This window comes from Lepidothrix coronata, unplaced genomic scaffold (genome assembly GCF_001604755.1).
Source record: "Lepidothrix coronata isolate B3197 unplaced genomic scaffold, Lepidothrix_coronata-1.0 Scaffold64, whole genome shotgun sequence".
NCBI classification, from domain to species: domain Eukaryota; kingdom Metazoa; phylum Chordata; class Aves; order Passeriformes; family Pipridae; genus Lepidothrix; species Lepidothrix coronata.
In genome coordinates, this window is record NW_016690244.1 from 2,958,446 (window position 1) to 2,983,551 (window position 25,106).

Here is a 25,106-nt window from a genome sequence, read left to right on the forward strand (position 1 = left end):
ATTCCCTACAATTTGCAGCTACTTAATTTTGTCAATCCCAAACATAAACCTCTGAAAAAGGCTGCTGAAGAAAAAACACGTATTCCATTGAAATATCCCCACAATCCTCTCCTTCACCTTCAGCAACTAGTGTCTACCCTCTGAACTACATTACTAGAAGGTCATAAAATGTATGAAGGAAGGAGTAAATCCTCACACAGTCACCCATTCTGTGTCTAATACACAATATCTTCTGCTGGCATCATTCTAAACTGTATTATCATTTCCCTCTTACATGAGGGAAATGAATCAAACCCTTATTAGCAGAGGAAAAGCTGATTTCTCTGACTTATGCCTTCCAACTCTTCCTCTCTCTTCTGCAACAACTTGTATTTCTCACTGGTAAGAATTAACCCAGCACTACTGTTACTGGATATTATATCCCATCTAGGGGAGGAACCTTCATACATCAAACATCTGTAGATTTTTAGAGCTCCCTTTGCTGCCGTATACAAAAGAGCACTCAGTTATGAGACAACCAATATGACCTCGAGTTTTTATGCCTGATGTTAGTTACGATTCCACCTGGAGATAAAATACTTTCAGAGACTGAAATATTAATGAAACAAATAACAAAGGCACAGAGAGTGACCCTGGACAACAGCACAAACACTGAAGCTGAGAAGGAGACAATCACTGGATGACAAACCAAGAGATGGCCTAACACCTCCAGGCATGAGTATCAAGCAAACTATTCAGGTAATCAAATCACAAAACAGACTGCAAACAGAAGTAGCTCAAATTACAAGGCTTGTCTACCTTCAATTAGAGCAGCTGCAGAGTAGTTCAGCTACTTTCAAGTACTGCTTTTTGCTCAATTTAACAATGAGAGTACAGAAATTAAGAGTATCATTCAAGTCACATCTTGACTCAATTACACAGACAAAGGAGTCTGTTATCTCAGCCCAAAAGTATTCGGCCTGCATGTCTCCAAATTAAAAGCCGGGGAAATTATCTATGCAGGTGAACCCTAATGAATCTGTTCCTCAGGTCACATATTCAACACCAACAGCCTATAGTGGGAAGTCACGAAACTTCAGGGAGTTGACCTGCATATAAACAAGAGTAAATGTCAATGCAAGCAAATTAGCCATTGGAGTTCTTTCCAATTCATTTTTACTGCTTACTGGAAACCAAGGCTGCTTTAAGACACACTGTAAAAACCCCTAAGTCACAGGGAAGACATGCAACTGTATTGTAAATTCTATTCTAACAACTGCACTATTTTGTATACAGTAATTATTGAATAAAATTGCTGAATCACTGAACTATCTTCACTGTTACTTGTCTCTTCCCTCATATTTTATTACTGAACGTGAAACATAACAGATTATATAGGATTCATAAACTCTTAATAAAAAGATGTCACCAACCTAAAAGTTTTCAATAGAAAAATGTTGCTAAAAATTAATTAGAACAGTCACATGTCATGGCTTATTGAGATAGAACATCAGTTTTATTACAATCACTCTGCTGCCAACAAGAAAGAGACAATTTGCAGAGGAAATGAAGTGGAGGTATGAAGGAGTAGACAAGCAGAACAGTTTGGCAACAGCATGTGCCAAAAGATTTTCATTAAATCTACCTAAAACTGAATAAACAGAAATCTGAAGAATCATTTAACACTACAGCCTAAAAAAAGCACTCTGCTAGCTAGACTTCCAGCCACATGCAGAACAAAACATTTTCCTGCACTGGATTGTATGTACATTAGGCTAATTATTAGATTAGTGAAGATTGAGATTTTTTTCTACTTCTCTTATCTATTTCAGAGATATTTAATTCTGTTCAAGTTACTTATATGAGATCCTAAATAACATGACATTCCCACAGAATTGAAAACCCTTCCAAAAATTGTATTTAATCTGATTTACATTTTATGTATTTCCATGGATGAAGACTTAGAAAATTAGCACAGACATTCTCTTATCATTGTTTGTATTCTACGTGAACAATTCCATTCCAAAACTACATTACTGAAGCAAATACATAAAGTAGCTTTGGTATTTCTCAATATATACAATTCCTTTATGATCAGTTAACTAAAATGAATGGGAAAAGAAGGTTAAACATAAGGTATGAGTCCTTTAAACTCCAAATCACTCACTTTTAGGTAGAAATACAATGTCTTGCACGTTTACACCACAGTCCACAGCAATGGTGCAAAATAAACAGCAACTATTCCCCCAAAACCTCAGTAAAGTGTTACATCACATCATTGAGCAGTGAGAAAAAGCAGCCCTTAGAAAGCACAAGTGAAATCAGTTGTAATTTCTCTCGCTCTCTCTCCTCAAGGAAGAATTGCTGATTTGAACTTTAAAAACCTGGTTGAGCTGAACTAGTCTCCCCTTATTTGGTGTCAAGTCAGAACTACTTCTCTGTCATTTTCATTGTTCCCATCACTGGCGAGTAGCAGTACACAGCACCTGGTCCCTGTACAGCCAATACAGTAATAAGAGTTGGACTTAGCTAAAGAATAACACGGCCAAGTCAGTCTTTGGGTAGAAGAGGAACTTTGCAGAGTCATCAATACAGCAGGAAAGAAATCCAACTCCTCCACAACTACATGCATCACATAAAAACCACTGCCCAGTATTTTCACCTGTAGGTCTGTGATGGACACACATGACTCTAGGTCATAATTTCATTCAAGCCGACTAAAGAGCAACAGGTTTCATGCCGTGTGCTGAACCTGCAAGCTGAAAAGCTCCCGGCTCTTGTATAAGGGAGTGAAGGTGCCTCAGAAAAAATATTTCAAAAGGTGGTTTCAAAATCCAAAAATGCAAGATGACCAAAGTACAGAACAAGGTAACAGCTAAAATGAAGACATCCATCTTGTTTACACTACTATGAGGAGCCAACTACTTCACAAATATTACCGTCAGGATGGATCCAAGTGGAGCTCTCCCTGAAATACAGCCGGACTACATGCCACATGACTCTCCCCCCTGAGCAGGGATGCCTCCCAAGGTTTGAGATTCCTTATCTAAGACCAAAAGACCCTTCCTTACCCTAAGCAAAGATCCCCTACCTGTGACAGATCCTTGGGAACAAACTGATAGCATGCTGAATTAATACTAATGAAATATTGCTAATCCACGTGGCTGCTTATTATAAATACTGTACATTAGACATAAACTACTGTCCAAGTCTGAGATTAAGACTGGATCCAGCCACACATACTCTCCATAAGGAGTTAAGAAAGCAAGGGGGTCCACTCCGAACCTTGTGACTTAACATGAGGGTCCTCTTTACTCTTTGTATCTCTGGTCCATGTGTGAATCATTCTAACTTGATTTCAATTCCATTTTCCTGTGTATGTTTCTTCCATTCAGTAATTAATAAGGTGAACCTTGCCATCAAGCCTATTCAACTTTGTTAAACCATTGCTAAATGTTTTCTAATTCCATCAAATTTACTGAACTGTCAATTTATTATTATACCTCAATAAAACATACTTTGCACCATTTAACACCAGCAGTCTCACCAAATTAGTTTCCACTGTACTCACATTTTAAAATTACAAAACTCTTTTTTCTATATTACATTATGTATGTTTCTGTCAAATCCCCTGTTGTATCTTAGTGAATTACTGAGGAGTCACATTGGCTGATCAGCTGGTAAGTAGATATTTTCAAATAAAATTTGACATCATTCTTAATACAAAAGCAATCAGTCTGCTCTACAAAAAGACATAAAACCTATCAGATCACTGAAATTCACTGGCAACTTTTAAAAGCTTAACATAATTTCTGCTGTCATTGCTATAGTTAGGAATTACACTACTTATAAAAACAATTTGGAAATTGCTGATCTAATCTACCCTCCCACACAAATAAAACTAACTCCTTTGCCATAACTGAAATTATAAACTTTCAAGCTATGAACAGCTATGAACCAACAGCTTGAAAAGAGAAGTTTAAATTCTTCACTTTTGCAATAAACCAATTAAAGAAATAACGCCAATAATTAAAATATTATAGCAAAACCAATTTCTTTTAAACATGCTGACAATGTCTCTGCTTATCAGTGGCATAAAACAGAATCACCTGCCTGTAAAAGACAAAACCATGGCACAATGAACTAAATCAACAAGAGAAATAAAATGACTTCAGATTTTTACAGATCCTCTTGGGTCAGGTTTGTGCTCTCCTCTTTAAGGTAAAGGTAAAACCAGCATTAAATATACTATAGCAAAGCAGCAGGAGTTTTTCCACATGACAGGAAGCAACACCAAGTTGTGAGATACCTATTGAACTTGAAATTTAATGGTTCTAGCAACAGCTAGGACCCCAAATCTTGGGTTTAGTGCCTGAACATCTAGGCTACAGTACGAACATCCTCATCAACCTCCATATTCGTAACAATGCAATGCTATAGGGAGATTTGGAAGAAGGAAATATTAAGTTGTTATAGCTTAACCATTTCCTCAACCAGCAGTCATAAAGAGTATGTTTTCCTTCAGTTACCAAAAGTCTGCAGCTTTAAAAATCAGAAGCAAGCAAAATTACATTACCACATTAAATTCTCTTCAGTAATGACTTAGAATTTATTTTAATGTCTTTCGTGCAAGTGCAGTTTAAAGAGTTCTTCCACCAAGATTTTTTTCCTTGTCCCTAATTACGATTTGGAGGGGAATCAATGATGTGGTAAATACTTCTCTGTTTCTCCACTTGTTTGTAGTTTTCTTTTAGTTTATTCTCAAATGTTATCAACTGTTTGTAAACAGTCTTAATAGATGGTGTTACTCAGCTGACAGTTTCTCTTATCTGGCACCACAAATAGACAACACATGATTCCATTTCTTTCCCTTCCCTCCCCCCTAGCAAAATAACTCATTGTATCTGAGACACTCAAATTGCAATCAGAAATATTCAAGCAAAGAAACAGGGGGGAGGGAAAAATCCAAAAAGAAATGTCAGTGCCAACTGCAAACTGAAACTAAGGAGAGATGCACTTTTTTTAACAGCCATTTCAAAAAACTTACCATTTCTCAAAAGAAAACATTGTAAAGAAATACTACTCAGTCACTTTAGGGAGCACAAACTGTTAAGTCCTATTTTCTGATAGTGATTTGACACCTGAAGGTTACTCCTGCTCTGCAGTGCTCTCTACTACCTGCCTTCACCACACTCCTCAGTACTCACACTGGTTCTGCACTGCAGCACTTGACAAGGCACCCTTCTCTGCTTTTCATTTGATTTTGAGCAGTGACAAGCAGACCGTATGATAAAGGAACAGGGGAAAAGAAACAAAAACTAAAAAAGGCACAAGCCACTTGGAGGAAAGTCCTTAATAAGAGACTAAAACACCAGCAATAATTTTAAGCATTACCCTAGACTCCTCTAGGAAACCCTGTGCTTGCTGTCAGAACTGCAGCAGCCAGCTTGCCTACTATGCAGTCTCTGGAAGAATGACAGAGCAGGAAACGATACACAAGAAGAATTTCAGGAAGAAATTCAATAGCAGAGATTTCAAGAAACAGAACTTTATTCCTGTGAAGGGAATGACATAAGGTGGTCGTTTTTTCCTTCAGCAGTATAAACATGCCACAACTTAACTGAACCTCTGAACCCACTGCTGGCAATGCACACAGAAAGAAGGTGGGAGGGGGTGGCATAAACCAACTCCCAAGTGTAAAATTCTCTTTAAAACAGAAGAGACTCACCACAATAAGTACCTAACAGAAGACAATGCAACTAACAAACCAAAAACATAAGCACAGAACAAGTTGAGATGATAAATAAGTAAATTGCCAGAGCAGAGATACAGTGGTTTTCACATTTCCAGAACAAAGTTAGTTGTATAATTCTATTATTTTTCTTTTAAAAAACATGCAATCCATCATTCCAATAAATAAATCCAGTTGAGGGAATAATTTAATGGAAGTTAAAACTCAACATGAGTAGAGTAGGTATTTTCAGTCTCTCAGACATCTGTTCCTGATGTCCTGAAACCATCCCAAGGAAAAAAAATCTGTGAGAAACTGCACTATATTTTTTCCTATACCAGCTGCTTTCTCTATTACTACTGACAGTTCCACTAAGCTTTCCAGCTCCCTCAGTCAAGGCACCTATTCCACACCACTTGTGCTCAATCTGCTCAAGCATCACTTCTGAAAAACCAATTTTTAAGCTCAAAGCTTCATGTCATTAACCTCCTCTCTGGAACCTGAGGTTACAGCTCATCTACCTCTAATTTTTAGCACTTGTAACATTTTCATGTCTGATCTCCTTACTTTCAAATGTTTTCTCTTCAGTTCATATCCTATAGTACTACTCCCCCCCTACACTTTCTGTAGAGTATCAAAAGCAAGGTCAAATAAACGGGAAAGAGAGATCCTTACAACATGCAAAGGACAACAGGTACGATTTATCCGATCCTAGAGAAAAGCTTCATATTCAACTACCAACCTGTTTGTTCAGAGCAAGAAGGAGCAAGATGATATCTCGCAGCTGCTCAGCCCTTCTGATCAAGGCTTTAAGTCTTGCATTTGAAAACTAGCATAGAGAAAAGATAAGAACCTAAGTTATGAGCACCTGTAAGCAGCTACAGTCTGCTCAGAAAGTCCAGCTATTTCCTGCAGCTCATCCCTCACCTCTGGGACTCCCATCAGAACCCCTATTCCCAAAGGAGCAGCCACCTAAGCCTCCTACCAGCTTTTACAGTTCTGACCCTTCTACAGAAGGTCAATGCACAGGGAGACACTTCCAATACTTTTCCCAAACCGACAGCAAAAGAGTGTGCTACAGGAAGCCCTGAGCTCTAGGTTTGAATGATCAGCCAGCCTTTAGTCCACAGCACAGCAAAAATACAGCATCCATTACAGGATTTCTTTTGGCCAACAACATTTAAACCATTGAATGAAGTAAGCTATGCCATGCCCACGGCCTAGCTCTTGGGCCCAGGGGCTGTGATCCAGCTCACTGCAGCTCAACAGCTATCACCAGTCTGAGTCCACAGGGGCAGATGAACCCCAGGCCACGTAGAGCTGAGCAAACCAAAGCTGGGCTTGGGCAGCTGTCACAAACCACCACAGCAAAACGCTCCTGACTGGCATCACCTGTCTACACCCTGTAAGCAGTACAGGGTACGCAAGGACATAGAGGCTGGAAAAGCACTGGATTACGGGAAAGCTGCAGAATGAAACTAATAATTTGAACCTCTGAGACCCTGGCAAGGACAGAGCAGCTGAACAAGGCCGTCACAACCCATAGGTTATCAATTGCTCCCTGCAACTGATTCTCACATTTGTACTCTCATCTGAAACCTTTGCTTTAAGGTACTGGCTGTTCTCACAACTCCTTATGACTATTAAGTCTAAATTAGTATCTTAATTAGAAAAGAAGGAATATGAGTACCACTGCTTTTCCCAGCTTAATTACATTTTCACTGGGGTTTTTACTATCAAAATATAACAACTGGGAGGAAAATTAGCAGTTCTGCTAGCAAGTTATTTAATGACAGAAGAAAGCCAAGGAATTAGAGGTTTCTGATACTCCAGCCTCTGGCTGTATTTTTCTCACCCAGAAGCAAAGAGACCCAGTCAGATAGAACTACTCCCAGATCAGGTGCCCCACCTTTCATTTCTTTGGAAAATTACCAACTTTTCACTAACCAGTGCAATCTGGGACTTGGAAGGAGAAGAGGATATTCTGAAATACACCTCAATAGCATGTTTAGATTAAAGCCCTCCCAGAAGAGAGAAGAGAAGCAAAGGAAAATATGAACCACATATTTTATCAGCAATCTCCAGATCCCTTGCACTATATCACCCTGATGATGAATTTCCTTGGCACACAAAACTGCATTCCTTACTGGGTGTGGAACAATTGCAGACATTCTGTATGAATAAATACAGAATTAAATAAAATGTATACATAGACTTAACTGGACAGGAATGGGATCAATTATAACTGTAGTTTTTACAAACAGAATACAGAACTACAGAAATGCCTTGGGACTTCCAAAACATCTTGAATAAAACAAACAGAACAGTTAATGGCAACAGAAAGGCAGAGATGGAATGGAAGTACAGCATAGAGAGTTCCAAATAAATTCACTGAATTTCACAGAGTGATCTTCTACAACAGGAAGTAACTGTATTAATAAAGATTATCACACTACATAAGAATTTTTTTTTCCTCAGGAGTGGCCAGTATAAGTATATATTATCATTATATGTTTAAAAAATGGTAGAAAAAGTTTCAAGTATATTCAAAACTACTCCTAGTTTATTTTTAGATCAACTAGATTTCAGGTTGACATCTTTTCAATATTCAGAAGCTACTTTGTTAAAGCCAACTTTTTAAGAACACGAACCTATCAAAGGAAGGTACTGACTGTACTGTATTACAGTAATGCAATCCAAGATTCAAAGCAAAACCACATCCTATCAATGGATATTGTTGCATAAATTTTCAATTAGCTGCCTTGAGTCAGCAAAGTTTTATAGATGTTGTGTCACAGTTCACCAGCTTCTCTGCCAGACCTTCACAGTTCATCCTTGTTTTGCAACGCCCTGTCCTCAGCAAGAATCACTGCCAGGAGCCAGAAACTTCACTGTTACTTTCTAGTCCACAGCTAAAAACATAAAGGCATAAGAGACCTCAAGAAATAATAACCTTCCTGTAAACTGAAAAATTAATGTTTAGATTTGAAAACCATCTTGTAATCAATCAAAGTCACCTGCAGACCTCAGTTTTACACCAAGAAAAGCAAAACAATATATATTTAAATTGGCAATGACTTAATAATGTGCTATTAAGAGATCCAGTACCTCTTCCTCTAACGTCAGTAGTGTTAAACATCACATCTGATGCTTGTTCAAATTTTGTGAAGTACCCATGGTATTTTCAGATGAAAAATAAAACTTTTTTTAAAAGAGAATTTTAAGAAAACACTATCACCATAAATACGGTGTTAAAAGTTTAAAAAATAGAACAGTTGCAAACAACCCAGTTTAAATATTTTATTCTTACTGAGTAATGCATTACAATACTGTAATACTGACAAGGATGCAAACTCATGCATGCAAGCTTTTTTGTTTTTTTCCCATTATTATGGTGCATTCAAAGTATTTAGACCATTTCTAACAAAACAGACAAGCAAAACAATTTGATAGACCTTTTCATCTGAAGTGTGCTTTGTCTTCCTCAGTCTAGGTAATCAGAGTTATAACGTCAATACAAAACTTCTGTGTTCAGGAATCTGGCTTTCTGATACCTGCCTCACATTTATCTAGCGATTTCTGGTTTGTGGACATAACTACACTACTCATACAATTCATGTCCGAGAAATTCATAATAACAAGAGCTGATTACCACCTGTGAAAGGAAAACAAAAATTTTAAAGGTAATTTCCATGTAGAAAAAGATATTTACTTGATGCCAGGAGCCAGCAGTCCTCAAACCAATTAATTCTTCATTCCTCCCTCATTCTACACTGTACTTCTTCTATAATTCACTGAGGGTATATATTCCTATAGCTGTTCTAGATACAAAGTATTACAATATATTCTAAGTGAAGACATGAACTGCCAGATACTTGCTAGCAAATGCTTTCTGAACACAGCTGTTTGGACAGTAATTTTTGTGCAAATTGATAGAATAAAACATCTGTTTTTAAACTTGTTCTGTTTCTACTGCAGTCTCTACAGCAGCTGTTATTTTCACTTTCAAAATGTAGATAATTTATCATCCAGGTTGTCAAAATTGAAACATATGAATGCTGGCATTTCTCCCAATTGCAAGTTTAATTTAAAATATTATTTCACTGACAGAACCTGTTCAACAAGTAACATTCACTCCACTCATATATAAAGGGTTGAGAACTCACCTATGTTATACTAATGCCATTTTTTGCGAGCTGCATATATTTTATATGCATACGTAGATATAGAAGAAAAAAAAAACAAAAGGCAAGTTAAAGTCTTGCTTTGGGAATTTTTGAAGTTCTCGATTTTACATCTTCCTTTCTGCTTGTTCTTCCTAGTATGTGAATTTTTTCTTCTTATCCACAGTCTAAAATGTTCCTGGTCGGGAAGAACAAATATCCAATGCAGTATTTTCTTTACACATCACATGGAAGAAAATATAATATACAAAGTAAGGATCTTGATAGCAAGATCAGACACAGGTTCTTCTCTTCTCCATCCCAGCTAGTTCAGACAAAGCTTTGCAGAAACCAGATCTTTCTTACATGCTGCATCATCTTAGGACAGTCAGAACTTTCCAGCTTTCTGTGACAATACTTAACAATAGTTTTTCCCTTGCCTTTACTCTTAGGATTATAAATTCATTAACTGAAATGAGAAGTTTAAGTTTCTATGTTTGGTCTTTATCCTGACAGCTGATATGCAGCCATCCACGTATATTATCAACACTATTTCTTAGAAACATATGTATTGAGTCCACAGAATCCATGAGAGGGTTGGTGTCATCAATGTTGTGAGATATGCAGTGCATTAGCCATGATCCTTCTGAAAAAAGAGTATTTAGACTTGTGACCAACAAGTACTTTCAAAGACCTTTATGCATTAGGTTGCTGCTTTATATATGTATTTCTAAAAATACAGTTCTACAAAAATCCAGCTCATTGTTCTAATCAAAAATGAAGAAACAATACTTATAACCTTCAATAAGAAAACAGTTTCATCATCACAAATGCTTGAATTCCCACATAAACAATATTGTGTTTAACAGGCCAAAGGTAAGTCTGGCACATTAATAGATATCCAGGTGGACACTGTCAGTAGCTTCCTCTGGCTGCAATTCACATCAATCCTCTATTTGCCTGAAATAAGCTCTGCTATGGAAGGCAGTGAAGGGAAGAAAGCAAAACCAGAAAAATTCTCACTCTGCTACGCATTCTGCAATTTCGAAAATACTACTTTCCTCACTACTTCGTGTGTGCCATTCTTAATGGCACTATTAAACTTAATAAATAAGAGCAAATCATCTCACTTCCAAGACTTAATTCTGAATTCATGTTACAAAATTTTCAGACTTTTTTTTTTTTTTTAAAAAAGAGGTAAAGATCTAGCTTTGTGCTATCTTCAGTATCTACTTCCTTCTCTCATCTGTTTCTTCCCTTTCATAGAATCATAGAACAGAATCATAGAATGGCCTGGGTTGGAAGGGTCCTTAAAGACCTAGTTCCAACCCTTCTGCCATGGGCAGGGATACCTTTCACTAGACCAGGTTGCTCAGAGCACCATTCAACCTAGCCTTGGAACACTTTCAGGGATGGGGCATCCACAACTTCTCTGGGCAACCAGTTCCAGTGCTCCACCAGCTACTTTCCTAACATTTAATCTAAACCTACCCTCTTTCAGTTTGAAGCCATTCCCCCTTGTCCTGTCACTACACGCCTTTTATCTCCATAAGTCCTCCTCCAGAGACTTTAACTCCTTTTCTAAACCTCTCCAACCATCCATATATTTTTCTTCTTACCTTGTTCTATTGCCAAACTACCATTTCCTTGTACTGGCACAATAAAAATAGGATAAAGTTTGATACACGAACCCAACGGTGTAGTGGGTTTCTGCGGCTGGGTTTTGGTAGTAGGGGGGGGCTACAGAGGTGGTTTCTGTTAGAAACTGCTAGAAGCTTTCCCTGTCCCATGGAGCCAATGCCAGCCAGCTCCAGGACAGACTTCCTGCCGCTGGCCAAGGCCGAGCCACTTAGGAGTGATAGTAATGCCTCTGTGATAACATATTTAAGAACAGAAGATTGTGGCACAGAAGGGATTCCAGCCAGGGAAGAGCAGAGTGAGAATACAGGAACAACAAGGCAGACACTGAGGTCAGTGCAGAAGGAGGGGCAGGAGGTGCTCCAGGTGCCAGAGCTGAGGCCCCTGCAGCCCATGGTGCAGCCCATGGTGGAGCAGCTGTGCCCCTGCAGCCCACGGAAGACCATCGGGGCACAGAGACCCACCTGCAGCCCTTGGAGAAGGGATAGAGTTAATTGGCCTACAGTTTGGTATCTTCATTTTTAAGTTCATTATCTTCCACCATGACAAAAGCAGTGCAGAGAAACTTGACACAACTGCAAATAATGGCAATAGACAAGAAATTGGTCATTTCCCCTCTTCTTCCCTTTTCTCTCTTTTTTTTTTAATTTTATAAGTTCAAGCACAAAAATAGCAGAATACCTGGTCTTGCCTGCATTTGCTTAAACTAGTCTTCTTTTACCAGGAAGGTTTTCTTCATATTTATTTCAAAGCTAGAAAAACATATACACTCCTCCTCCTGGTGAGGTTAAACATACTACTCTTACTGCAGTGCACAGATTTTCCCAGAGTTGTGTGTGTCCTATCTCAATAAAAGCATTATCCTATCTCAATAAAAGATGCATTAGCCAACATAGCTATAAGTGGGTGTGGTTCACAATTCTGTATATAAAATAAACTTTGAAGCTTTATCAACACAAAGCCCCAACTTACATTCATGTACTTCTTTAAAATACACTTTAAAATAAACTGTTGAATGACCTAGACAAGTTGTCCCATCACAATTCTTAACTGTGCTCCAAGTCCATTCTCAAGCAAATCAAATAATCATTGACTTGTTTTATAAAAAAATACTGGGAACATGATTAAAGGAAGCTGTGTAAGGCACAGCTCTCAATACTGCAACAGACAACCTCTAAAAGGCTGTGCAGTTGAAAAAAAGCAATTTCCTAGGTCACTGAGGAACATGTACTTGATATATGACCTTGTAGTAGTAATTTATTTAAAACAAAAGAAAAAATAGTAATTCAGGAATTTCAACTTACAAACATTCAACTTGATGGTATTTGATAGCCTAAGATCTTTTCAGTCAAGCACCTTAACGCTCCTGCAAACGCTGTACAACTTGTGATACCCAACAGCAACCACATTTAGTCTGCAGGAAGGTCCTGAAACAAGCGCCAAGCAATTAATACTACACATCAGTGTAGCCCTGTCTCTTATTTTGAAGACTCATACTCCAAATTTCAAACTGTAATTATATCAGAAATATACCCCCAACAAAATCGTTAGGTTTTCCCGAGCATATAGTGAATGACACAAAAAGGTTAAGGTTGGTCAATACTTGGTGCATACAGCTCTTTTTCATAGAATCACAGTGTTAAGAGGTTGAAATGGACCCTAAAGATCCTCTTGTCCCAACACCCCCTGCCACAGACAGGGACACCTCCCAGTAGACCACGTTGCTTAAGGCCTCATCCAACCTGGCTTTCATCAAAACCAATTGGCAAGATCCCAAAATGGATGAAACTACACATTAAATGCACTGAAAGACAGTTAAAAGATGGAGGTAGCCTCCAAATATAAATAAATGAGGTTATCTGAGTGAATGTATTCCTAATAGGGTTCCTTGGCAATCAGTTCTTGACTTGGGAGTGCTTAGCAATGACTTAGATGAAGGAAAAAAAATCATCAGCAAACATCAGGCTTTCCAATACCATCAAATCATACCTCTAGTGACAAAAGTCATAACTACAAGATAGAGGATTCACCTGGAAAAGCACTGACTCATAAAAATTCAGGGTCAAGAAAATCTACTGATTATTTTGTCCAAGTAATTCTTCTAATAATAACTTTCCTCAACTATATTTTAAAATTATTGTCTCCCGTAAACAAATAATTAACTACTATTTATACCCCCTCAAAAAACAGGGCCTGCCCACACCATGAGAAAGCCCAAGAAGTATGACTGGGAATATGCAATAACATGCTAACCGTGAAGAGAACATACTGCAGGGAGACAGCTCCCACAGCAATCCTTTCCAACACCTTCCCAGACAAAAAAAAAAAGAAAGCACGCTAGTGTAGTGTTACCCTTCATTTTGACACTTCTGGCACTCGTTTTCATAGTACTACACCATATGTTACTCACTGGATCAAGAAATATATTGGGTACCAGGAGAAAACGAGTAACAAGCACCTGGATGTTGCAGCTTAAGTGAGTAGGAAACAGCAAGGGGTGGGGTATGGAGATACCTGTCTGAAGAACCCAAGTAGCACCAGGGAACATGAGATCTCAGTGTTGTTCAGTGTTGTGTGCAACCAGACTAACAGTTAAACTTAAGAAGCAAAGTTAACAACCTAATTTTTAAAAAAATAACTGACTGAGACCTAAAAAGCTAATGGTCTTTCAATTTTTTAAGGAGGGAAAAAATATCGATTTGAAGGAAACAGGATGCCTTACCCCTGTATTTGATCTCCAGTGCAACCACAGCTGAAACTGTACATATTTCCGGTGTCCATATGAGAACAAAAACTTTGAAAACCAAGTAATAATCAGGACTATCATGAATTATTAAAGTTACTGGGAGAGCTAACTTGCACCAAGAAAATTCCATTGCTCTAGATACTCCAAATACAGACAAAAGATAACCACATAGCCTGCCCAAAAAGGCTGCACATAGAGCCTAAATTTTATAAGAAGTATCTTCAGTCCAGCATAAAGAGATTCAGTGAAGAGTCAATGGCTGATACACTGAGTAAAACAGGCATTTTTTTAAGCAGTGATTAACTCTGGGCAAATTGTTTCCATAGCTATGGTGAAGAATCCTCTATCATCAGAAGATAAACTCTCAGATCAATATCCAAAGAGAAATACAAGTCTAGACAGAAGACAAATCATGGCAAATTCTATGGTTTGTGCTGCACAACTGAGTAGTTGAGAATCTACATTCTTCTACTTTAAATTACCTACTAATTAAATGCCATCTTGGAAGGTGAAGTGCAGTAGCATTTAGAGAACATTTACTGAATCATTTTTATATGCAACAGTTAAATATGAAACAAACTTTGTCTCCCTGCATTAGGTTCCAAAAAGTAAGCAAACATCTCAGGAAGAAAACCACAAAAGCTATAAGATCTAAAGCAAAATGGCAAGATACTTGAAAATAAAGTTGTATAAGTGTATTAGGACTACGGAAACAAACTCAGTATTTTTTGATGAACCAAATTCACCACTTTTTGTCTCATCGTTCATTATAATATATACTTGACAAATATAGTTTTACATCAAAAAGCAATAGTTATGGCAATTTTTAGCAACCTTTTCACTTAGAAGGTTCAGCCTTCTAAATACATCATAAAGAATGAAGTAGGAATATCAGGAGAAGCTAAAGTAAAAAATACATTCTTTTTACTAAACAATCGTTTTTAAATATAAAATGACTGGGGAAAACTTTTGAATACTTACATACTCATAAAATGATTTCAGGAACATTTCTTAGCTTAGCAACTTACTGTCACTTCTCCTGCATGAACAAAATACATATTCATAAACTGGTGGGACTTTTTAAATAAGCCAGGAAGTGCATGTGTGCTCCCTCTAACCACATTTATCACTGCCTTGCTAAGCACAGAAATCATCATCCAAAAAGTTAGCAGCAAAATGAGCCAGTAATAACAAAACCCAGACAAGGGCAAGTGCCTGTTTCAGTGTCAGTGCCAACTGCTACTTCTTTTCACTGAGAGCTAAGTGTGACATCTGGGCAAAAGGAAGACCATGCTCTATTCTGACTGTCACTTCATTCCCTCTGGTACAAGACTGCTGCTCAGCTTTGAAGTGCACTTGCATATCCCAAATATACCGCCTGAGTGAAAATGCACTAGTCTCATCTGTCTTAAACGGATTTTTTTTCTACATTATTATCAAGCATTTTATGCATTACATTATTATCCACTATATGAATTTATCCTCTGCATAGGCATAAGCAGCCCTGACACCTTTTGATACAAGCAGCTGAGGAACGAAGAACTTTGGTTACCTGCCTGGGGACAAGAGAAATGTCCATGGCAGTTCTCCAACCAGAGTCACACCTCCACAGTGCAAACCAATTCCTTAACTGCAAGACCATCCTTTTCAATTTCAGCTGAGGTTCAAAGTTGTCCTCTTCCAAATGTTACTTGTAAGCATCACTGAAGGGCAGAGAACGATGGATTTCTCAGCCTCCCTCCACCATTGTTAGAATTCCTTCTCTGACTTGGCTGTTTGAATCACCTTCTCCACCCTCCCAAAAGAGATGGTTTAGAGGCAACAGCAAAAGCTATTCAAACTAAATCAACCAGTTTGTCACTAAACCAGCTAGGTTTAATCAACCACTAACTACACAAAGAAAAAGTACTTCTTAACTGAAATTTTCCTACAAAGAAGTTAGGTATATACACTTTAAAAGATTGATTTATTTCTTTTTACTTTTTGTTGGTTTTCCTTTTTTTTTTTTTTTAAGTGAGCGTTAATGATACTTAAGGGGGAAATGTTTCAACAGCAAAAAGTGAAGGGAAGAGGAAAAAAAGAAAGCTTACATTTGAATGTGATTATTTTTGCTACACAGATTTTAGGATTAAGAAAATAGATTAGTGCCATAATCCAAAACAGAATTTACTAATAACTGACTTTTTGACATTTTAAATTCCAAGTTTATTTAAAATTAATTACATACCTTCTTAATTTCAGTAATGTAAGATATGCAAGTGCTGCGTGTTCAGCACAGGAAATATCGCTTGCCCAAGAGAACTAAAATAAGTTGGGTTTAAGTAGTTTTCTTCCTTTTCACCTTGCCTCCTACTACAAACAGAACCTACAAGTGAAAGGAAAACACAGTTTCTAGTAAAATCTATTCTGCAGGTAAAATCTTTAATAGAATGTTAGTGCAATATTATAAAAATCTCTTGAAAATTTAAGATTTCCACAATTCCTAATGAATTATAAACAAAGTTCCAAAACCTAAGGAGCAGATTTCCAACAACAGAAGAAACAGAGAAGGTTGCATCTCCAGCTCCTTAAAACAGAGTCCTCCCCTTCACAAATAAAACCTGGAAGGTTAAAACCTGTATAGATATGCCACGGAACCACACTAAGATGAAAAGATAAGCAGTGGAGGGGTTGATGTTGATCTGATTCTAGTAAGAGCACAAAAAATTCCCTTTTCAGCAAGTTTCACAAACATTAAGTGCATGTCTATCTTCTCAGANGGGGGGGGCTACAGAGGTGGTTTCTGTTAGAAACTGCTAGAAGCTTTCCCTGTCCCATGGAGCCAATGCCAGCCAGCTCCAGGACAGACTTCCTGCCGCTGGCCAAGGCCGAGCCACTTAGGAGTGATAGTAATGCCTCTGTGATAACATATTTAAGAACAGAAGATTGTGGCACAGAAGGGATTCCAGCCAGGGAAGAGCAGAGTGAGAATACAGGAACAACAAGGCAGACACTGAGGTCAGTGCAGAAGGAGGGGCAGGAGGTGCTCCAGGTGCCAGAGCTGAGGCCCCTGCAGCCCATGGTGCAGCCCATGGTGGAGCAGCTGTGCCCCTGCAGCCCACGGAAGACCATCGGGGCACAGAGACCCACCTGCAGCCCTTGGAGAAGGGATAGAGTTAATTGGCCTACAGTTTGGTATCTTCATTTTTAAGTTCATTATCTTCCACCATGACAAAAGCAGTGCAGAGAAACTTGACACAACTGCAAATAATGGCAATAGACAAGAAATTGGTCATTTCCCCTCTTCTTCCCTTTTCTCTCTTTTTTTTTTAATTTTATAAGTTCAAGCACAAAAATAGCAGAATACCTGGTCTTGCCTGCATTTGCTTAAACTAGTCTTCTTTTACCAGGAAGGTTTTCTTCATATTTATTTCAAAGCTAGAAAAACATATACACTCCTCCTCCTGGTGAGGTTAAACATACTACTCTTACTGCAGTGCACAGATTTTCCCAGAGTTGTGTGTGTCCTATCTCAATAAAAGCATTATCCTATCTCAATAAAAGATGCATTAGCCAACATAGCTATAAGTGGGTGTGGTTCACAATTCTGTATATAAAATAAACTTTGAAGCTTTATCAACACAAAGCCCCAACTTACATTCATGTACTTCTTTAAAATACACTTTAAAATAAACTGTTGAATGACCTAGACAAGTTGTCCCATCACAATTCTTAACTGTGCTCCAAGTCCATTCTCAAGCAAATCAAATAATCATTGACTTGTTTTATAAAAAAATACTGGGAACATGATTAAAGGAAGCTGTGTAAGGCACAGCTCTCAATACTGCAACAGACAACCTCTAAAAGGCTGTGCAGTTGAAAAAAAGCAATTTCCTAGGTCACTGAGGAACATGTACTTGATATATGACCTTGTAGTAGTAATTTATTTAAAACAAAAGAAAAAATAGTAATTCAGGAATTTCAACTTACAAACATTCAACTTGATGGTATTTGATAGCCTAAGATCTTTTCAGTCAAGCACCTTAACGCTCCTGCAAACGCTGTACAACTTGTGATACCCAACAGCAACCACATTTAGTCTGCAGGAAGGTCCTGAAACAAGCGCCAAGCAATTAATACTACACATCAGTGTAGCCCTGTCTCTTATTTTGAAGACTCATACTCCAAATTTCAAACTGTAATTATATCAGAAATATACCCCCAACAAAATCGTTAGGTTTTCCCGAGCATATAGTGAATGACACAAAAAGGTTAAGGTTGGTCAATACTTGGTGCATACAGCTCTTTTTCATAGAATCACAGTGTTAAGAGGTTGAAATGGACCCTAAAGATCCTCTTGTCCCAACACCCCCTGCCACAGACAGGGACACCTCCCAGTAGACCACGTTGCTTAAGGCCTCATCCAACCTGGCTTTCATCAAAACCAATTGGCAAGATCCCAAAATGGATGAAACTACACATTAAATGCACTGAAAGACAGTTAAAAGATGGAGGTAGCCTCCAAATATAAATAAATGAGGTTATCTGAGTGAATGTATTCCTAATAGGGTTCCTTGGCAATCAGTTCTTGACTTGGGAGTGCTTAGCAATGACTTAGATGAAGGAAAAAAAATCATCAGCAAACATCAGGCTTTCCAATACCATCAAATCATACCTCTAGTGACAAAAGTCATAACTACAAGATAGAGGATTCACCTGGAAAAGCACTGACTTATAAAAATTCAGGGTCAAGAAAATCTACTGATTATTTTGTCCAAGTAATTCTTCTAATAATAACTTTCCTCAACTATATTTTAAAATTATTGTCTCCCGTAAACAAATAATTAACTACTATTTATACCCCCTCAAAAAACAGGGCCTGCCCACACCATGAGAAAGCCCAAGAAGTATGACTGGGAATATGCAATAACATGCTAACCGTGAAGAGAACATACTGCAGGGAGACAGCTCCCACAGCAATCCTTTCCAACACCTTCCCAGACAAAAAAAAAAAGAAAGCACGCTAGTGTAGTGTTACCCTTCATTTTGACACTTCTGGCACTCGTTTTCATAGTACTACACCATATGTTACTCACTGGATCAAGAAATATATTGGGTACCAGGAGAAAACGAGTAACAAGCACCTGGATGTTGCAGCTTAAGTGAGTAGGAAACAGCAAGGGGTGGGGTATGGAGATACCTGTCTGAAGAACCCAAGTAGCACCAGGGAACATGAGATCTCAGTGTTGTTCAGTGTTGTGTGCAACCAGACTAACAGTTAAACTTAAGAAGCAAAGTTAACAACCTAATTTTTAAAAAAATAACTGACTGAGACCTAAAAAGCTAATGGTCTTTCAATTTTTTAAGCAGGGAAAAAATATCGATTTGAAGGAAACAGGATGCCTTACCCCTGTATTTGATCTCCAGTGCAACCACAGCTGAAACTGTACATATTTCCGGTGTCCATATGAGAACAAAAACTTTGAAAACCAAGTAATAATCAGGACTATCATGAATTATTAAAGTTACTGGGAGAGCTAACTTGCACCAAGAAAATTCCATTGCTCTAGATACTCCAAATACAGACAAAAGATAACCACATAGCCTGCCCAAAAAGGCTGCACATAGAGCCTAAATTTTATAAGAAGTATCTTCAGTCCAGCATAAAGAGATTCAGTGAAGAGTCAATGGCTGATACACTGAGTAAAACAGGCATTTTTTTAAGCAGTGATTAACTCTGGGCAAATTGTTTCCATAGCTATGGTGAAGAATCCTCTATCATCAGAAGATAAACTCTCAGATCAATATCCAAAGAGAAATACAAGTCTAGACAGAAGACAAATCATGGCAAATTCTATGGTTTGTGCTACACAACTGAGTAGTTGAGAATCTACATTCTTCTACTTTAAATTACCTACTAATTAAATGCCATCTTGGAAGGTGAAGTGCAGTAGCATTTAGAGAACATTTACTGAATCATTTTTATATGCAACAGTTAAATATGAAACAAACTTTGTCTCCCTGCATTAGGTTCCAAAAAGTAAGCAAACATCTCAGGAAGAAAACCACAAAAGCTATAAGATCTAAAGCAAAATGGCAAGATACTTGAAAATAAAGTTGTATAAGTGTATTAGGACTACGGAAACAAACTCAGTATTTTTTGATGAACCAAATTCACCACTTTTTGTCTCATCGTTCATTATAATATATACTTGACAAATATAGTTTTACATCAAAAAGCAATAGTTATGGCAATTTTTAGCAACCTTTTCACTTAGAAGGTTCAGCCTTCTAAATACATCATAAAGAATGAAGTAGGAATATCAGGAGAAGCTAAAGTAAAAAATACATTCTTTTTACTAAACAATCGTTTTTAAATATAAAATGACTGGGGAAAACTTTTGAATACTTACATACTCATAAAATGATTTCAGGAACATTTCTTAGCTTAGCAACTTACTGTCACTTCTCCTGCATGAACAAAATACATATTCATAAACTGGTGGGACTTTTTAAATAAGCCAGGAAGTGCATGTGTGCTCCCTCTAACCACATTTATCACTGCCTTGCTAAGCACAGAAATCATCATCCAAAAAGTTAGCAGCAAAATGAGCCAGTAATAACAAAACCCAGACAAGGGCAAGTGCCTGTTTCAGTGTCAGTGCCAACTGCTACTTCTTTTCACTGAGAGCTAAGTGTGACATCTGGGCAAAAGGAAGACCATGCTCTATTCTGACTGTCACTTCATTCCCTCTGGTACAAGACTGCTGCTCAGCTTTGAAGTGCACTTGCATATCCCAAATATACCGCCTGAGTGAAAATGCACTAGTCTCATCTGTCTTAAACGGATTTTTTTTCTACATTATTATCAAGCATTTTATGCATTACATTATTATCCACTATATGAATTTATCCTCTGCATAGGCATAAGCAGCCCTGACACCTTTTGATACAAGCAGCTGAGGAACGAAGAACTTTGGTTACCTGCCTGGGGACAAGAGAAATGTCCATGGCAGTTCTCCAACCAGAGTCACACCTCCACAGTGCAAACCAATTCCTTAACTGCAAGACCATCCTTTTCAATTTCAGCTGAGGTTCAAAGTTGTCCTCTTCCAAATGTTACTTGTAAGCATCACTGAAGGGCAGAGAACGATGGATTTCTCAGCCTCCCTCCACCATTGTTAGAATTCCTTCTCTGACTTGGCTGTTTGAATCACCTTCTCCACCCTCCCAAAAGAGATGGTTTAGAGGCAACAGCAAAAGCTATTCAAACTAAATCAACCAGTTTGTCACTAAACCAGCTAGGTTTAATCAACCACTAACTACACAAAGAAAAAGTACTTCTTAACTGAAATTTTCCTACAAAGAAGTTAGGTATATACACTTTAAAAGATTGATTTATTTCTTTTTACTTTTTGTTGGTTTTCCTTTTTTTTTTTTTTTAAGTGAGCGTTAATGATACTTAAGGGGGAAATGTTTCAACAGCAAAAAGTGAAGGGAAGAGGAAAAAAAGAAAGCTTACATTTGAATGTGATTATTTTTGCTACACAGATTTTAGGATTAAGAAAATAGATTAGTGCCATAATCCAAAACAGAATTTACTAATAACTGACTTTTTGACATTTTAAATTCCAAGTTTATTTAAAATTAATTACATACCTTCTTAATTTCAGTAATGTAAGATATGCAAGTGCTGCGTGTTCAGCACAGGAAATATCGCTTGCCCAAGAGAACTAAAATAAGTTGGGTTTAAGTAGTTTTCTTCCTTTTCACCTTGCCTCCTACTACAAACAGAACCTACAAGTGAAAGGAAAACACAGTTTCTAGTAAAATCTATTCTGCAGGTAAAATCTTTAATAGAATGTTAGTGCAATATTATAAAAATCTCTTGAAAATTTAAGATTTCCACAATTCCTAATGAATTATAAACAAAGTTCCAAAACCTAAGGAGCAGATTTCCAACAACAGAAGAAACAGAGAAGGTTGCATCTCCAGCTCCTTAAAACAGAGTCCTCCCCTTCACAAATAAAACCTGGAAGGTTAAAACCTGTATAGATATGCCACGGAACCACACTAAGATGAAAAGATAAGCAGTGGAGGGGTTGATGTTGATCTGATTCTAGTAAGAGCACAAAAAATTCCCTTTTCAGCAAGTTTCACAAACATTAAGTGCATGTCTATACTGTTAGAATCCTGACAGTGTGGTTTATTCCTATATTAAAAAACAGTTTATTTCTCCAGGACAGACTCCGCTCCCAGCAGCTATACTGGTATACCTATAAAACTAGAGTCATGTAGTTTGTTTAGTAACCATCTATTCATGTTTTCTTCACCAGAAAAAGGCCACAATTCATTGCTAGAATAATTGGACTGGTACCATTGAAGAACTGGCAAATATTAGAAGTGCTAACTACCCCAAAACTCCACCAGCAGATGTGTCTAATTCGGAAGGAATTGTGTTTGAAGATACCTTCATCAATTCTCTTTCTAAGACACCACAATCTCTTTCTCCAAGACACATATAAAATGTTTAAAAAAATGAAAGTTACATACAGATTTTTGTGCTACAGTACAATACAGTGTTGACATATTTTGTCAACATACTTAGAAAACCCTCCCATAACAGCTACAGTCAAGAGCAGCACAACCTCTGGGAGCCAACAGTCAGCCCTTTAAGTCTGATGGTTCTTCTGGTGGTATCCTATCTGCTGCTCAGGACACTGGGAATAAGCAAGGGTCTTTCTGTGGTGGCAGCACTCAGATTGCAAATGTTCTCTGCAACCACACAAGGAAAGAAATTACACCATAGCACTGCAAAGCCAAATAAAGACCCTGAGAACAAAAAATTCCCAAATTGCCTCAAAGTTACATTTTTTGTTGAGATACAGAGAATGCAGTTAACCCCCAAAAGAAGTCTGGTGGTGCCCAGGAACAAGAAGTACATTGGGCATGATTCATGTGGGCTGGTAACAGCACGTATTTCTCAACCGAGAGGGGAAACAGGAAGAGGGCAAAGTAATGCTTTAGAAAACACCTGGGCTACAGAACTACTTACACAGAGCAGTTCAGCTGAGAAAAGCAACAACATCCATTGCTGCTGGATGCAACAATGCATCCATTTATTGTTGTTACAAACCCAAATTTTAGTCCCAGCTCAAATTCAGATGATCCAGGGCTTTATATATTCTTGCAGGACAAAGCCCTACAAGTGTAAGAACTAAAAATATTGTCAAGGAAAAAGCAGAGAGCAGGAGGCACACCATATGTGGATTTCCAACTACCTTGGGCAAGTGGGAGTTTTAAAACTTTTTACAACATTTTACCAATCTATTAAAAAAACCAGGATAATAATGTCACAGGTAATAAATGTTTTATTAATATCAAATTAATTCATGAAAAATAGGTTTTGTGTGACATGATATGACGCTGCAGAGACGTATTTGTCCATCAGACCCACACAACTCGCATTTAAAATACAAGCTACTACCCTCCCATACACATATAACAAGTAAATCCCAATAGAAATTATTCATAACAGTACTTCAATTGAGAACACAATTATTTGTAATTTCATAATAAAGACAACCAGATGCCCCAGTGCCTCAGACCAGAGACAAGTGTTCTTATGTCCAAGTGTCTGTTTTAGTTTAAGCTCTGCTTTCCATATCCACACCTGAAAAAATCCACAGAAAGTCACAGACTTTAGTAGAAATGCTCTAAATGCCCAGGGCCCCTGACACCTGTATCACACAACAAACTCCCTCCAAACAACCAAAACACCCTGGGAGTTTCCTTCTGCTTGTCATAAAGGTGAGGAATCACCTCACTGGTTTCTGCATCAGGTTGTTCCTTACCTGCTAGAAGAGAACAAATAGATTTCTCTAGTAACAAACAACAAACCCTCAGAAATTCTTAAAATAAGAAGTAAAGCACCTATCTAGATTGACTGAATTTGAGGCCTTCAATTATTTCAGTCAGTGCTTATAAATGAGGTATTATGCTTCAGTAATCATACTCAGTTGCCTCATTCAAAATCAGACTACCTTGCATATGCCTGCTAAAGGAAGATTTATTTAGAAGTGATACTTCTTTATTATAATTCAAATTAGAGTAATTTCTTCAGACTTGCAGAGGCTACTCTGCACACTAAGTGTTGGATAATCTAGGAAGACCTTTCAACTTCAATACCACATGACATGAGCCAACATTAAGTACATTTAAATTATTTAAGCTAATGGATAAAGAGCGTTAAAGAAGAACATTCCAAATCCATGATAACTGAACTCTGACAGTTTTTGCTTTATTTTTCCATTTTATTTATATTCATGCCATCTGGCTGTATTGATCATGCAGTTAAACAATCTTGTGTTTTTTTCAGATGAAGTAAATTCAAAACTAATTTGTATGATCATTCAGTAACACATATGCTCTTGAGTAATTTGCAGGTGCCAGCTATTAAGTCACTTACTGACTCTTATAGACTGAGCTCCGATTTACAGAAAACACATTCCGGAACAAATGTCCAGGAGGCCAAACCAAGCCCATGGATTGCTACTCGTTTACCGGACTTTATATAATATGCCAAATTTCCACAAGCCTCAAATTTCAAGTGATCTGTTTAGAACTTCTATCAGATTCCACACCCCAAACCACAGATACACACACCAAAAGAATGGAGCAAGTGAAAAAACTAAAAAAGTTACTTATCCTAAAAGTTCTGTATCATCATAAACCACTTGCTCAAAAGGCAAGATTTACAGGAAATAAATTTGGTAATTGACAAAGCATGATAAAGCAACATTAAAAAACACTGCTAAAAATAAACAGACATTAATTTCCAAATGCTATGGTAGAATTTTTTAAGGGACAA

At 37.6% G+C, this 25,106-nt stretch overlaps 1 protein-coding gene across 1 annotated transcript in view; it reads right to left on the reverse strand.

Annotated features, from left to right (window-relative positions):
• Window positions 1–25,106, reverse strand: part of OSBPL10 (oxysterol binding protein like 10) — a 140,501-nt gene that overhangs the window by 93,370 nt on the left and 22,025 nt on the right. Inside the window, exon 2 of the mRNA XM_017817925.1 lies at window positions 16,485–16,558. Coding sequence (XP_017673414.1) covers window positions 16,485–16,558 — 74 coding nt within the window. The remainder of the gene's footprint in view (window positions 1–16,484; window positions 16,559–25,106) is intronic.